Genomic DNA, 16,842 nt, shown 5'->3' on the forward strand with positions numbered 1-16,842 from the left:
ATACGTAGCACCCTGAGTTGCAAGTGGAACAACAGGAATGAACAACCCATTCCTAGACAGCCAAGAAATGCAGAAGAATGTGCAGAGGGGCAATTGTAATGTAGATACTGCACAGGGGAACAGAAAAAAACCCTGAAGTATTTCTAAAAGGCCTTTCCCTGTTCTCAGAGCAGAGAAGGAAAAGACAGCAATGAGAGGGAGGGAAGAGCTCTCTGAGAAAGGCCCTGCAGAAATGCAGACAGCTCAATGTACAGTAGAACAGTAATGCAAAAGCACAAGCGGTCTTGTTCCAAATGTGCCCCAAAGGTTAAGCACTCCAGCAGTGACTATGAACTCTCAGTGATCACTGACCTGTACTCTGGATTTAAACCAGGAATATAAATAAATTACTTTTCCCCCTGGAACTGTTAAAAAATACAAAGAGGAAAATACAAAGTCACAATCAAATCATAGAATACTCCCCATAGTCAAAAATGAAATACTGGTTTCAGAAACAACAGTCATCTGTTCTGCATCCTTAATAGGGTAAAAAAGAGGTGCTTGTAAAATCTTAAGTTTTAAGTATTTTATTTCCCAGTATATTGCTAAATAATTTTGCAGTTAAACCAAAAAGTAAGAAATATCAGAGATGAGTATGGAATACTTACAACTAGAAAATGGTTGCTGAACCATCTGAATTTCTATAAAAGCATCAATAAAAATGTAAAAACACGGTATCACAAAATCAATTACAACCTGAACTGCCAGATTGCTTTCACAATGGCCACAACATGAATATTGATGGATTTTTGCAACCAAAACCTAATTGTGATTTGGCCCAAACATGGCTTAATACAGCAATCAAACATGTCTGAAAATTGGGACTTGTGTTTCTGCCATTTCCTACACTCTGCTATTCAGCATTCAGTAATTTTCATCAGGAAAAAAAATGCTACCTGGTCACAATTTCATTCTCTTATGGAGTTGTGCTGCATCTCAATACATTCTTGGATAAATGAAGAAAAGTGGATAAAAAAGATGAATAGAAATAGACACCCTATAAAAACTACTTGTAAAGTACTGTAAATCTGCAAAATATCTGTGGCATTACACAGGCTACTGCTGATGCGAAGGAAAAAACTGCTTTTAAACCACTTCATGAATATGAACAATGCACTTGTTCCCAGCCATTCAGAATGATGTGACATTCCAAATGTTCATAAAAATTGGGTAATAAAATAATTAAGTCAATACCCTTAAGTATAATAAATAATGGTGTTTATTATGGTCGGGGCTGACCACGAGCGTTTGTTCCATATCTGCCTGGCACATTTGCAAAACCAGTTCTGAATCCTTGAGCTGCTCCAATTCCCGGTATTGCAAGTCCTTGACTGAGTACACTGCTGTAGGGTGCAGATCCATGATTAAAGCCCAATCCATAGGGCTTTGTCTGAGTGTTTAGAAGGATGACTGGACTCACATTTTTGCCTGGTGTGTTAAAAGAAAATTCTGGTGGTGGAATGCTGGGCTTAGCTGGAGTGGAGGTAACAGGGCTCAAATTGTCAGCAGCTTTCAAAGACGGCATTGGAATAACGTGATGATCCGAAAGGTTCAGAATGTTGTTTGCAATAGGCACAGATGATAAGGTAGGTCTGATCCAGTCATCTTTGAAAATCTGAACAGTCAAGGTAGAGACCAATGTGTATAATCTGTTAGTGACATGGGCAAGGACCATTTGCTCATTTGCATCTCTCCGAATTCGGACATGGACCGATCCAGCCTAGAAAGTGATAAAAACAAGTTGGCTGTTAATTATGACTCCAATAAAGATTCCCCACATGCACTCAAGAAAAGGCAAATCATCCTGCAGAGAACTACACAAAGACCTTTTGCAGTGGAAACTACTGACTAAATTAAGGAACTTATTACAGGATACATTCTGATCTTTCCTAAAGTGCTGCTCTCTTATGAACACAGCAAGATCATCACTCAGGAAAAGCGAGTCTTAGAACCAACCTACACACTACAACATGTGTTGGCAGGAAAGGCAACAACTGGGGGAGAAAAATGGCTCAAAAGAACAAAATGCAAATGTAAGTGGCAGAACAGTAAACTGAAAGCTGTTTTTACATCAGACATAGAGAACAGATGCCTTTTTTGTTGTTTTAAGAAGGGCAGCATACTGGAAGAAACCAGTGAAGAAATATTCTAAGAGTCTTAATTTTCCAGCTGTCACAAAATACCTGCATCAGTTTAGGAATAATCAAGTTCTGAGTGATCATTCTGTATCATAAAAAACACCCATTCATTTCTTTAAGCTTACAGAATTATTGGTACACAACTGTAATTATTTTGCTCTACCTTCTCCCCTAGAAATGTTGAAAACATATGATTCTACTGTCTATTGTAGAGCTTTGGTGCTTGAAGGGTAACAGTTCTTTCTCTCTTCCGAGACAATTTACACTGTTTAAAAAAATGTTTTTTCCATTGTTTGTCATTTTCTTCACTCCAAAATATGAAAGAAATTCTACAGTTGCAAAAATGTATGCATTAAGCCAGAACTGCAGTATACATTAATAACATTAACCAACAACAAAGCTTTAAAAAATGACAGAGGAAGAGAAGTTTTGCAATAAAGCACATGGACTGAGTATTGACTCCATCAAATTTTTTTACAGTTAGTATTTCAGAAGAAATATCTTTATGTAAATTAAAAAATTCAAGTAGTATCTGAAAACAAAGGCTAGGAAGATAATAAAGGCATAACTTACCAAAGTGCCAAAACCTAACGTCCAGAAGTGCTCATTTCGAACTTCCAACACACCATCCAAAGTTGAAACCTAATTTTACACAAACATCCATAAATATGAAAATAAATTAGAAGCTTCAAATCCCTTTAGAAATGTATTTTTATACATAACTAAATAACAAATAATTTTCAGTAGTGAAATAAAAGTTCCATACGGAGAACAATGATGTCTGTCAATGTCACCAATGCTTATCTATCGCACTTTTGCTACCCTTAAACATCCAAATCCATCAAAAAAGTTTTAAGGAACCTATTTCAAGTAATTCTTGCTGCCAAACTGAAGTATGTTCTCAACTTGATATGCTGTAATTCAACAGCTGCCTGTACTCCTTTTCCTCCTTCAACTCACATTTGTAAACCACTTCAAATAGTAGCTAAAATTTAAATAAAAACAGCCTGCACTACTTAGACAGATTTGTTCCAGATACCTAAAAGACACTATTCATCTTGGAAAACAAGATTCCTATTTTCTACATGCAGCTAAAAAAATATTAAAAAATATTTTTAGCAAACTTCTTGGACTAGTCAGAAGAATTCTTCACATTCCTGAATGCTCATTAGCTGTACACACTGTGCTGTGTATTATACTGACTTACCTCTCTAAGAAGTTTATCTAACTGGCCAATCACATGAGGTGGGGTTGTCTTCAAAAAGAAGAAGAAAAGAAAATACAAGTTAAATAAAGATTAACTGGCCCTGTTCAAGTAAGAGAGCCTTTAAGTCTGGTCTACCCACACAATGGCATTTTCATCAAATTCTTATGACTCTGTGATGCATATTTGCACAACCTTTAATATTCCTGCAGCACATCACAAATTCCCATGGGAACACTTCCTATCAACAAGCTTAAAACAGATTTCAAGGGTTTTATTTATTTTTTTTTTTGATGAGGCCATTTAACCAAACCAAAACCAGAAAATCTGTTGATTTGTGAGGCTGCCTTACCTGGAGTAGAACTTTCCCACTGTAGACACTCATGGGATACATGGTACCAAATGTCATCAAAGCAATTGCTATAGCAGAGGCTGTGTCCACAGCAAAATAATTGCTAGGGAGAAAGAGCAATTTTAAAAAAATGCTGGTATTTATGTTTTTGAGAGGCAGAACAACTTACTTATGATTAGTTTTTCATTCTTTTAAATTATATACACTTACAAAATTTTACATATGCTAATCTCATTTCAACTCTCATTCATCTTGGATAGCAGACAGATGCATTCACAGAGTTGCAATGTCATTCATACAAAATGCAGCTCTACATCAGATCATTCCTCTCATGCAAAAAATGTATTTTCCCACAGACTGGATACAAAAAGAGCTACTGTTTTAAAACACCAACTGCACATACTTGATTTCAATGAGCATGTATGTAATGCAAAGAGCCAGAGCTCCAGCAATATCAATCAAGACAAAAGGGTTCATCCGTGGCAGAAAGATGCTACTCAATCCTGGGATGATTCCACAAATACTGCAACAAAACAGAAAAAGCAGCTGTCAGCCAGCTCTTCATCACTTCTTTGAAATTCCAAAAGTACACCCATCATTTAGTATTTAACTTCTAACACACCTTGCTGTCATAGCACATGACGAGCACTGTAAAGGCCCCACTAAATCAGCTGCTGTCAGCAGAAATTAATTAAGTGTTTTTTTCTGGGAACACAACTCTGTGATATAGCTGTATCAGCTGTCTGCAACACAAGTGCTTCATGGCTTCAATACTGGTATTACAGAGATGTACACAGTGAGAGATTTGAGTATCACCTGTCTTCAATCCATGTGCCACCTTGGTGTGCCAAAGTGTCCTAAAGTCAAAGCTAACTAATTCATGGAGTCTCAAAAGAGGAAGAAGACCAGCTAGTTGAATAAGAGGAGACCAAAAAAATGCATGAGGGAATGCTGGGAAAATGACATATTTATAGCTATTTCCTGTCAACAGGAGTATGAAGAGAGAAATGAGTTTCTGTACTTTCCAGTGAATGTTAGTGCATGTCACGTCCTGGAAAATTTCAAGGCAAAGACAACATGAAATATTTTGTTGCTATGGTTAAAGCCAACTTATGTTTAGACATCATGTGCTGGCCTGCTTCTCTAAGAATTTTAATTAACATAATTATATACAGGTGCAGATATTTTTAAATCAGCACTGCTTCACATAGCACATCTAAAATAGCTGTATACATACTAATTCAATGGGGTTTCACTCATATTGGCTTAACTCTATACAGGTTATCTCAAAACCCAGTAGAAATAATACTACTCTTGATCTGGGACTCCAAGTTATCCATCAGCATCCCTCCCCTTAAAACTGTGTTTCTACACTGATAAAAGGGAAGTTGTGGAACTATCTGTGATTGGTATCCAACTTTTATCTTTTTTTTTTTTTTAAACTTGGAAACCTAATTATTAGTCTTCCAAAACTATTTCACAGATTTTGGTTCTGATGATGTAACATCTTACACCCATATAAAATCAAGTCTTCTGTTACCAAGTCAGCATTCTCTGCTCTCCTTAACTGTGAAAAAGATCACGAGATGCAGAAACAGATGGGTTTTGAAGCATACTTCACATGTTTCACGACTTGGTTTAACATTTTTCTTTTGATACTGACAGATAGTTGGAAAAAACATGTATGGATTAAAATAAACTTCCCTGACATCTGACAAAACTATTTGCAAACAATGTTATCTTGCATTCAGATATCCAATACAAACACGAGAGTTAACAGACAAGATGAATGAACAACACTGCTTATATCCCTGAAAGACATAGACTTTCCAGATTCCTGTTGGACAGGTGAGGAGTTTCCATAGCTATGGTTCAGTGAGTAACCTGTTTCATATATCACATTTAAACTCAACCATCTGAAACATTTGTTCAGCCCACAAAGTAAATAAACATAAATTATTACAAAATATATCACTTGGTAATGCATGTTGTGAAATGCAGTTTGAGTATGTACAGGACAATGCTAGTTTTCCTATTCTCACCCAAAGAGAATCACATGCAATGTACTGAACATACATATTCAAAAGAAAAGATACCCAGAAATATGTATTTCTGTTAGATTGATGTATCTGGTATATATGGGAGACAATGTTTGCTCCAGAGTTCATGTATGAGACCTGCAGTAGGTAAAGCTATTTCAAAAGCTCTAATACAAGTTTATGCCTCAATATCTCTCCAAAACGTTATTATACAAACAAAACCAACACTGCCTTCCAGAAGCTAATGATTTTGAAAACAATATAAAGCTTCACCTTCTACTAAGATCTGCAACATGTTCCTGAAGCCAACTTGTGCTGGCAGCTGCAAAAGAAAGAAGGTAATGAAGTTACCACAATTTTAAGTACCACTTTAAAGTTATTACATTTTAAAGTACACACAAGTTTTATTTTAAGGGAAGAATTCAATAAATACAGTGTGAATGAGTAAATATATCTCCACAGATACCCTGGCACTTGAAAAAAGACCCAAATCTGTCTTTTCCAGGCAGCAAGTACAAAATCCATCTCTCATAATAATCTGAACTGATTAAATACAAATATAATTGTAGGCTATAACCATTATCTTTTATATAATTTAGTGTAATAATAGATATTTCTAACTATGGACAATTTACAGGACAATTACAACAGAACAATTTACAGTTGCAGGAATGAGTGCAAACCTATTTCACAATGAAAAAGGTAAAAGAGCTATTCATTTACCAATGAAAAGGAAAAAAGAACTATTGCATTAACTTATATTTTAATCTATTAATACATCAATAAAATGTGTTGAAAGTTCTGGTATCTGTCACATGACCTTCACTGGTTGCATTCAAAAAATTGAAAATAAAGGATACTGCAGCATTAAAATAATATCATATTAATTACCTCAGACTACTCAGAGCCTTATAAGCAAAGTGGAGTTGAAAATCAGATGGCAATTCTACTGTACAAAGTTACATTAACAGAGGTAACAGTAATATACAACCACTAGTTAAGGAGGTTACCAGACAAGTTATATCTTGATAAAAATAGAAACATTAACATTTTTTGCTCAATTCTTGTTACAGTCTAATTTATCACATACCTTCAGAGACATAAGCAAAAGGCTTATTCTTAATGGAAAGCATTGTAAATAAGTTGAAAAAGAGAGCCACGAAAGTACCAACCAGGAGTCGTCCCCTAGGGAGGGGAAAAAAGGTGTCTTAATTTCTCATCATCACAGAACATCATCAAGCTGTAACTACCAATAACACTATCAAAATATTTTGTTTGGTGTTTACTGAGGCTGAAAACCAGCAGGATAAACTAGTGTAACACTTAATAACCAGCAGTGCATAATCATTGTAAGGGTTATACCAGATCACTGAACTTCGTACTTTATTGTTATCACACAACGCTCATAATGTTGAGTAACAGCTCTTAACCAATTGCATATTTGCACACACACACACACACACACACACACACACACATATATATATTTGCCCTCTGAAGATACAAACACATTGTTCCCTCAGCAGCACAGCTAAGAAACTTAGCTTTCTATGGAATTATGCCATATACCCCCAGCCTTCTTCTAGAACTACTTCATCATACATCCCACATCCCCTTCCTTTGCCCCTTAACACTTTCTTTTCCTCTCCCTGTGGTCTTCATAGTCTGAACCCTCTTTGCAAAACCTTCAGTTCCCTGGTGACCACAGCATCCTTCCCCCCACATACCAGGCCTTCCAAGAGGCCACAAGAAGAAAAGGAACTGAACTATGAAAAGCAGCAATGTGCAGTTAGATCACTATTTGATATAACATGAGCATTAAATTTCAATTGTACCTTGAAAAGAACTGTTTGCAGTATAGCCTGCACATGGTTTGAAACAAATGCCAAGGCACCAAAAGCAATTTGGTACTGAAAGTACTTGCATAAACAATATATGCTAGATATGAATTAGAAACATAGAAGGACAACAACACATGTTACATGCCAAAATAATTTCTTACGTGTGTATCTCAGGCTGCTCCAGAAACCGCTCCGCACTACAAGAATAATTGAAAATCTGAGTTATACAGTAAAGCCTTGACACCTGAAGCATGTTTTTACAGTTCCTTAGCATTAGCTGCCATTCATAAACAAAAACTGATAGATAAAGTACTGCAAAAAATTGGATTGCTTAAATAAACACAGCAACTCTTATAAGCAAAGAAAGCATTTAACACTGAATCAAAGCAGATGTGATTTAGACTGCCCAAATATTTCCAAACTGTGCCAGCTACCATGAATGCTGCCTATATGATAAACTTGCTAAGTTTGCGGAATTTCCTAAAATTGATGTTGGAAAACTTGGAAGTTTTGACAAAGGGTGATTCATTCCAGTGGATTGTCACTTCAATACATTGACCTTATAGTATAAAGTTGCTATGTTGTTAATAGAGCCCTTTACACAGAAAATAGAGCACTTGAATAAAATAAGGGAAGGTATATTGTTGCAGTTTTAAATTCCAGATGTTAACAAAAGCCTCTTCATCTTTAAAAACAAGAATAATGTTTTAGGCTAGCCTCCTGAAATAGAAATGCTCCCAAGCATACATGGTATGGCAAATTAATACTTGAGCAAGCTTTGAGGGAGTGAAGAAGTTGATGCTACAAACATTCAGCTCCTTGATATATTATGAAGCTGCTTTGACTTCAAAAAGCAACAGAAGTAAAACCAAAAAAACTATTTGTTCAGGAGCTTATGATAGTCAAGATGCATAAGGAAATGCATTAAATTAATGACACAACCTTTGGAAAAAGTATTCTTAAAACCATTAAATCTTTCCCTAGAAAAGCTTTTTAAAAACATTTATAAATTCCCATCTTTACATCTAAAGCCTACATGTAGTGTAGTAAATGCAAAGCAAGCAGTAAGGTTTAGCAATATTTTTTTAATATCTTTTAAGTTTTTTCTAAAGTATCTCTTTAAATACAGTACTCATAGAATACAGGTGCTTTTAGTTGATCTGGACTATATCTTCATATGTTATAAAATGAAAGAAAACATACATAACCCTACCTTTCTTTCAGTATAAAAAGAGCACCAAGCTGTGCCAGAACGGTAGACGCAAATACAGCTAGAACTTCAAACCTTTCAAACCTGAAATTTGAGAATTAAGTTTAGAAACACTGAACATTGAACAATGCATCCAATAGAATCTTTTCTGTGCAAGAACCAGCAGGATATACCTACTTTTTCCAATTCATTCAACAGCAGACAGATGGGAAGAAACTGAAAGTCTTATGGAATAGTCATAATTTTCAGTTTCTTTTAACACTCCACTCATCAGAGACACTTAAAATTCAGCATTTCTTAATTCTTCTTCCTGTCCATCCCCTACTCTGTAATTGTTCTTTACAGTAAGCCTTGGCCTTCACTTTTAGGCTCTTTCACACACAGAGTATTACTGATGGCTGTTCAGGGATCCAGGCAATGACAGTGAGCAATGTACAAAATGCTGTATTATCAAACACTGTATCTTGTCATTAGTACTTACCCAAATGAATAGATTGGGCTGGGTTTCTTCATCATTACCCAGTAGCTTATTAGACATGTTATCAAACTGAAAAAAAGGGGGAAATTAGACTGTGATAAGTAACAGCAGCCTTTACAAACTGCAAAATCTACAAATACACACTTGAGCCACCAGAACTCAACATACAAACACAGCCACATCTTGTCATGAACTCAACCTCCATCACTATCCCAGTGATGTTCTGAATGCTCCTCATGTGCTTTCTGAACTTGCCTAGAAATGCTGTAACCTGAGAAATGCTGCTTACATGAGAAGAAGCTGATAAGCAAGACAGAAGAGCGAATGAAAAAGCCAAGAAATCTCTCCATTAAAGTTTTCTTTTAGAGCTATACCATGAATTAGATTTGATACTCTAAAGTCTGAGGCCACACCAAGTATTGCCTTTCTTTTCCACAGTGTAATTTCTCTATGTAATTTGTCCACAGTCAAAACAGATGAACTTTCTTTGGCTGCATTCACCTACACGAGTTCTAATCTAGCTGCCCATTCACTGACAGCCACAGGTCTCTCTTGATATCTTCTGTCCAAATTTTTCTCTCATACTGAACATCTAGAATTCCAATTATTTTGGAATCTCCATGGTAGTAGTTAGAATGTTTCAAGGATGAGTACAGTTTCCTCTGCCTATTTTTCCTCTATTGAACAATTTTTTCTCTACAGGATAATTTTTTCAACTGGAATCCACATAGATTCAGTGCCATCTGTGCTTTCATGCAGTCCTTTTGTGATTAATAACAATGTTAAATCAGACTGGATCAAGAATGCATCCCTATAACTGATGAACAATCACATCCTCACAACTTGATTTTATACAAAACTCATATTCTCAGTGAGACTATAATATGCAACCAGGCAATGACAGAAAGAAAAGAAGCAGAAAATGATTTTTGCAGCAGAATTACTGAGCATTGTTCTCCCTTACAGCAAATCAAAATTCTTGAAAGAGATTGCTGTGAGTTAGAATAATTTTCTAGTCCAACCCCTAATTAACCTAAGACAGGAGTGCCTAGGGTTGTTCCACCTTCTTCTAAAATTAAAAGAAAAAAGAATTCCATACAAATGGGAAGTACAATATCAACACTTTCCCCAATTTCCCCAATGTGAAAAAGGTATTTTGAGCAAGACGACAAAAATTCAGTAGATACAAAATTCTCAGAGAAAGGCAAGATTCATTAGAGTTAAATCCTAATGCTAATGCAGTCACAGATCATTTTTTTTTGTGCCTACCCCAGCAAGTCATTTTTGTTTCTGCATGTTTGCTGATGTAATTTATGAATGTTTTACTGGAAGTCAGATAAGTTATAGTAGGTAATGGATATATGTATGACTCTTTTATAAGATAGTGAGATAGCAAGGAAGGTAATGTAGGCTAATATTTTTAAAATATCTACATTTTATTTCCCAACCACCGCTACCATTCTGTATCTTAGAACTGAATATATTTCATGTCTGTATTATCAATATTAGCAAAAGTGTTCAGAACTGTCATACTAAAAGTTGTTTTAATATAATTTTCTTAGAATACAAGAAAAATACTGTAAATATCTAATGACCTTATGTGCAGAATACTTGGTATCTAGCTTGTGAAACATTTTTGAAATAGAATGACATGCTTCTTGTTTCCTGATGTTAAAACTGAGGGTTGCTTCACAATCAGTGACCATGGCATTAGGAAAATGTTCTGAGAGAACAACCGGACAACAGTTTTGTACCATATTGTGTTGTCACACATCTGCACAGAGAAATCCATGACTGAACTGATCAGTTACTAGTCATTCTCAATATAGCTATGGTCATTCTCAATACATCTAATAAACAGACAAATACAATATATTTATTGTGTGCAATTTTATACTCATTTAAGCTATATTTAAACCAATGACTGTTTCTATACTGATGAATAAGTTACATGTCTTTGAACCTGTAAGTAAATTTTAAATGTATAGAAATATACAGACAAAATGAAGAGTATGACAAAATGGGAAAAAACTCACCTGAAAAGGTCAAAGATTGTCAAATATGTGTAAGCAGTTAAAGCTGTAAAGAAAAGTAAATGTTAAAATTTAATACTTGATTTTTCAATGCAAAAACCACTTATATTCCAAGTCCCTTTTGTGCAGCTCTTTCCAGTCTTCTACCTACATAAACTGCCCCTACTGACAGAGCAAGTCTCTGTTATTCTAAAGACACCAATATATTTAATGTCATAAGCAGGCTCATTATGGCAATCCTAATTCAACTACCGCACCCAGACACAACAGCTATCACATTTGTGACTAAGTTGTGACAAGGAATTTAGGTACTGGAAAGTCAGATCTTCCAGAAACACATCACTTACCAAAGTAAGAGATCTCTTATGTGTGTTATTCCAGTGAAAAGTAGGTTGAACTGAATATTTTACTTGTTTTGCATCCCTAACCTATCTTGAAACTGCAAGAAAACCTGCACCAAAAATGAAAAACTAAACCAGCACTCTATTCCCAGTGCAGGTGATGGGAAGCCCATTGAAGCCCCTGTCCAAAAGCAGAAGGCACCCAGAACTGCACTGGGTCTGGCTGATCTGGAGCTCATTTCCCCAGCAGCTCTCACAGTGCTGTGCTTTGCAGCAGCAGCTACAGAGGTGCTGGAACCACTCCAGTGTTTTGGCTACTGCTGAGCATTCCTTGGAAGCAAAGAAGTCTTAAGCCTTTTCCACACTACAAACACCCTCGTTCAACTGCAAGCAAGGGACTCTGCATGTCACTGGTGCTACTGATACACAGAACAGGTTTGAGGACTAGTCACTCAAAAGCCTACTTGTTTTCAGTCTTAAAGATGAAGAAGCTACTGCAGGAAGCAAATGACCAGCAGGACTGAAAAACTGCAAACTTTGAAGGACTTCCACCCATCCAAACGTGTCTGTGAAAATTGCTGATTTTCTAAGCTGACTGTGGCAAATCAAAAGGAAGCACTTTCGGAACCTGGCTGTGCAAACCTCTAACTCCATTAAGTACTGGATTTGGCTTTTCAGTCAGCTGGAGCTCCACAAGCTAAGAAACACAAAGCAGTTTGTTGTAGTTTCAGTACGTGAGAGCCACCTACCTATGCTGTTTGTAGAGCTGCACCACATGAGCAGGAAGCCAATACATATTAAATTTATAGCACCAAACAGTAAAATCTTCCAGGACTGTTGATGAGAATAAATATGTATTTACACCTTCCAAAATTTACAAGACAGAAATATATCTATCTGGTCTTAAAAAACAATATTGCAGTACTTGGTCATGCAAACAGAACTGGCTTCTCCTCCCTCCCAAAAATTCACCACTCATTTCAGAACGGCAAGCCCTTCATCTATTTTAAACTTTACAGATTATTTTAAAACTCATTTATGAATGCCACCATACTTAAAATACCTTTTTGTCTAAAAAAAGCCCCACCCATCTATAATATTTGCATTTTATTACAGCACACAGCATCTGTGTGCTGTAATGACTTTTGAATATCAACTTATGCAACTTTATATTAATGGATTCCTTTATTTGTGCTGAAATTTTGGTCCCAAAAACATCTGAACACATTCAGTTTACAGTTCCACTGAACCCATCAGATATAAATATGTAAGTTCTGGAGAACACTAAACTCAGAGGGACAATGCACAGAAGCAATACAACTTCAAAAATTATTTTTAAGCACAGCTAGAAAAATTCAAAGAAAAAATTTCATAATATACTTAAGTTAATAGTGTATTTTAACTTACTACAGCTAATGTATTTTTACTATAATTATGATTGTTTTAAGCAATACTTACCCTTCTGTCTGCTGCAACCAACCTAAATTCATGTGTTAACTTTCCAACCAATGATCTCTGTGATTTGCGGAACAGGTGTATTGTCCCCTTAAAAAAACCAACAGTTTAATTAAAAACTTTACTTACAGCGTAATTTAAATTAGCAAAAAGGAAATCTTCATTTATGAACTATTTTCACAATCGTATCAAAGACTCAGGTGAACTTTTTGTTGATCAGAAATATCACAAACTTTAAACTCAGTATTTTGGTAACCATTTCACATGGTTTATTATATTAGGAAATGACAAATTACTTAGAAATAAGCTTCATTTAGACATAATCCAGAACTCAGTTTTACTGGAAGAGACACTAAAGTATCACTTAAAGAGTGGGTTTTAACTTTTATTTACATGAAACTACTACAAGACAGTTTTTTAAAACACAAATATTTTTCTTCATCAAAGCACACTTCCCACGCCAAGGCAATAGATGTATTAAATAGAAAAATATTGTTTACAGACCTATAAAGGAGAACCCACCACAGAAGTAAAAACAATGCTGGTGATGTGGTGAACACAAAGCCAGTAACAAAATGAAACATACCAACAATCCTGGCTGTGACTTAACCTAAAGGGCTGCTACATGGCTCTCCTACAAGCATGACAGGGAGCAGACCACCAGAGAAACTCATCTGCCATGACACTTGTCTCCCTTTCCTCGGAGGGTCCAAGCTTCTGGTTGTCCTCTGCTCTGCTCTGCCCACACAGAAGTAAGCTTTCCATGTGAAAAACCCGTCTGATTTGCAATAGAAATCTGTGGACTTGTAATGACAGACCATACTCTGTCAACTGCACCAATTTGGGGCCAGATTAAATAAGGCTTGATTTTAAGCTATCACACCTTAGCTGCGAGCAGAAGGCAAAAGGACATACTAATGGGCTCTTCACCAAAATAAATTCAATTAACTTTCAGACTTTGTCAACACAGCTGCATTTCATATTATCTGAGAAATACCAGGGTGCCATGAATTAAACTTTAAGCACTACTACATATCCCAAGTTTAGCTCCTTTGCGACAAAACATGGGCCCTTACTCTTTTCTTTATTAGCAAATCATTACATGATAATTTTAATTCTTAATAGACACGTGCAAGTTGCCAGAACACCTCAGAAAGCTTTTCTAACAGGCAGTGGACAGCCTGCTTATGAAAGCTGCTGTGTTACAGAATCACAAAGAATGACAGAATATCCTGAGTTGGAAGGGACCCACAAAGATCACAGAGGTCCAGCTCCTGGCCCTGCACAGGACACCCCAAGAGTCACACCATGCACCCGAGAGCATTCTTCAAACACTTCTTGAGCTCTGTCAGGCTGTGCTGTGACCCCTTCCCTGGGGAGCTGTTCCAGGGCCCAACCACTCTCTGGGTGAAGAACCTTTTCCGGATACCCAACCTAAACCTCCCTCATAAACAACTTCAGGCCATTCCCTCAGGTCCTGTCACTGGGCACCACAGAGCAGAGATCAGTGCCTGTCCCTCCCGTTCCCCCCATGAGGAAGGTGTAACTGCACTGGGGGCTCCCTCAGTCTCCTGAGGCCGAACAGACCAAGTCACCTCAGCCACTCCTCACACGGCTTCCCCTCCCGACCCTTCACATCCCCGTAGCCCTCCTTGTCACCTTCACACCCACTGCTTTCCCACACTGCTGGCACTGCGTGCGCTGCCCAGCCACACGGTGCCACACCTCCCTGTTTACAAAGGACGCCGTGCCTCAGAGCTGTGCACTCTGTGCCTCAGGGGACCCGTGCAAACTCAGGCGGGCCCCAGCCCACCCGGGACAAGCTCCAGCTCAGCACGTGTTGTACCTCGGCGTGAAGGCATCCCTGGATCTCACAGTTCTACCCAGAGCTTACACACAGAGCTTCTGCCCCAGACCGCAGCCAGCCCCTGAGGTGCCAAAAGAGCTCCACAAGGCGTGTTCCTGCAGCCAGCGGCGCTGTCTGCCCCAACAGGTGACAGCACCTGTCATGGATATCCATGTCACTCCAGTCACTCCAGCGGGGCTCAGCACGACAAGGGAACATTTCGCCACCCAGATGAACGCGCACACGCGGCGGTCGTGCCCAAAGGATCGGGTTTTCGTCTTAGGGAAGAGAGCCACAGAGTGACAGCCCCGACACCTGGAGCAAGCGCACTATAACCTGTTTGTCCTGCGGCGAGTCCCAGTTCCCTGACCGACGTGCCCTGAAGGAGAACTCCGAGGCTCACACCGCAGCCCGGTATTCCAGAGGCAGCTCCGGCACAGGAGCCCCCACGGCCCCGGCTCCCGGCCGGGCCCTGCCCGCGGTGCCGGCGCCCGAGGGACGGGCGGAGAGCCCCGGGGAGCAAACACCGCACGGGCAGCGACACCCGCGCTGCCCCCGGGCCCGCTCCGGGCCGCGCTTGCCCGGGCGCCCTGCGGCGCCGCCGCCCCACGAGGGAGCGGGCGCTTCCAGCAGCCTCCGCACGCCCTGTTGCACGCACGACTTTACTTCCCCCTCCCTCCTTGCCCCCAGCAGGGGCCACTCACCATATTACTCCCCGCAGCGGAAGAGACGGCGCCATGCGAGGCCGGAAGGGGCGGGAGAGGTTCCCGTCGCCGCGGCAACCAGCGGGCCCGGCGGGACACGTGGCGGAAGCGGCGCCCGCCGGGAGCCGGCTGCGGCTCCGTCCCGATCGCAATCCCGATCCCGCGGGATGTGGGGCCCGGGCCGCCCTTCCCCCGCTCCTCCCCGGCGTGCTGAGGTGGAGGCCCGCCTCGGGACATGAAGGTCTTGTCTGCCGCCTCCCCGCGCTGGTGCCGTTGATCTGCCCGCTACCTGCGAGAGCCCAAGGAAAAGGGCTCCCACGGTGGTGCCATCGCAGACCTATGATCATCACAGTCCAGCCTGTGATCAAACACCACCATGTCAACTAGACCGTAGCACTGGGTGCCACGTCCAGTGTTTCCTTTTAAACACCTCCAGGGATGGTGACTCCACCACATCCCGGGCAGCCATTCCAGTATCTAACCACCCTTTCTGTGAAGAAATTCTTCCTAGTTATTCAACCTAAACCTCCCATGGCACAGCTTTAGGGTGTCGTAGTCCTAGGTCTGTCATAGTCTGTCACGATACTCCACGACAGCAATTCCACAAGGATGGGTTTGCGTCCCCACCGCCAGCCGCGGTACCCGGCCTTAAGGGCCCTCAGGACACAGCCTACAAAAGGCATTTCTTTTCCACAACAAAACCCCCAAAGGACAGCAGCTCTCCAAACTACAGGAGTTATGTTGAAAATTTAGTCACTTGTTGTGTGCTGAAATCCTTAAACATGCTCTCGTTTCTCTGAATATGATGAACATTGGAAGCACGGCAGCGCCGAGCAGCGATCCGCACGCAGCCCAGCCCATCCCAGAGCCAGCAGCTATCCAAAGCGGACTGTGAGAGAGGATTCTGCCACTGACTACCGCTGCCGAGGCTCTGGAGCTCCGGGACACAAGGGGACAGCCATCCCCCGGGCTGGGTGGCCAGCAGATGGCTGCACTGCGCCCAGAAGTTCCTGTCAGAAGGAACGCGTACGGCAGGAGCGCTTTGCACGGGAAGTACAACGAAATCCAGAACAGAAGTCATTGTGGAAGTTCGGATAGGTCTTAGGAAAAATTGTGTTGCAAAGCACTTGCATGGGATTGAACGTACTTAAAGATTTATTCA

General features: G+C 39.7%; 1 protein-coding gene across 1 annotated transcript; it reads right to left on the reverse strand.

Moving 5' to 3' along the window:
• Positions 1 to 552: 552 nt before the first annotated feature.
• Positions 553 to 15,815, reverse strand: SLC30A6 (solute carrier family 30 member 6). Its single transcript, XM_064708786.1, has 14 exons — positions 15,681 to 15,815; positions 13,134 to 13,220; positions 12,425 to 12,509; positions 11,338 to 11,380; positions 9,305 to 9,370; positions 8,827 to 8,907; positions 7,775 to 7,810; positions 6,863 to 6,957; positions 6,046 to 6,094; positions 4,137 to 4,256; positions 3,734 to 3,836; positions 3,385 to 3,432; positions 2,751 to 2,819; positions 553 to 1,759 (listed from the first exon to the last, which is right to left on the reverse strand). The coding sequence occupies exons 1-14, from the start codon at positions 15,681 to 15,683 to the stop codon at positions 1,262 to 1,264; spliced, it is 1,383 nt and encodes a 460-aa protein (XP_064564856.1). The 5' UTR covers positions 15,684 to 15,815; the 3' UTR covers positions 553 to 1,261.
• Between the last annotated feature and the right edge of the window lie 1,027 nt (positions 15,816 to 16,842).

Source organism: Zonotrichia leucophrys, chromosome 3, assembly GCF_028769735.1.
Source record: "Zonotrichia leucophrys gambelii isolate GWCS_2022_RI chromosome 3, RI_Zleu_2.0, whole genome shotgun sequence".
NCBI lineage: Eukaryota > Metazoa > Chordata > Aves > Passeriformes > Passerellidae > Zonotrichia > Zonotrichia leucophrys.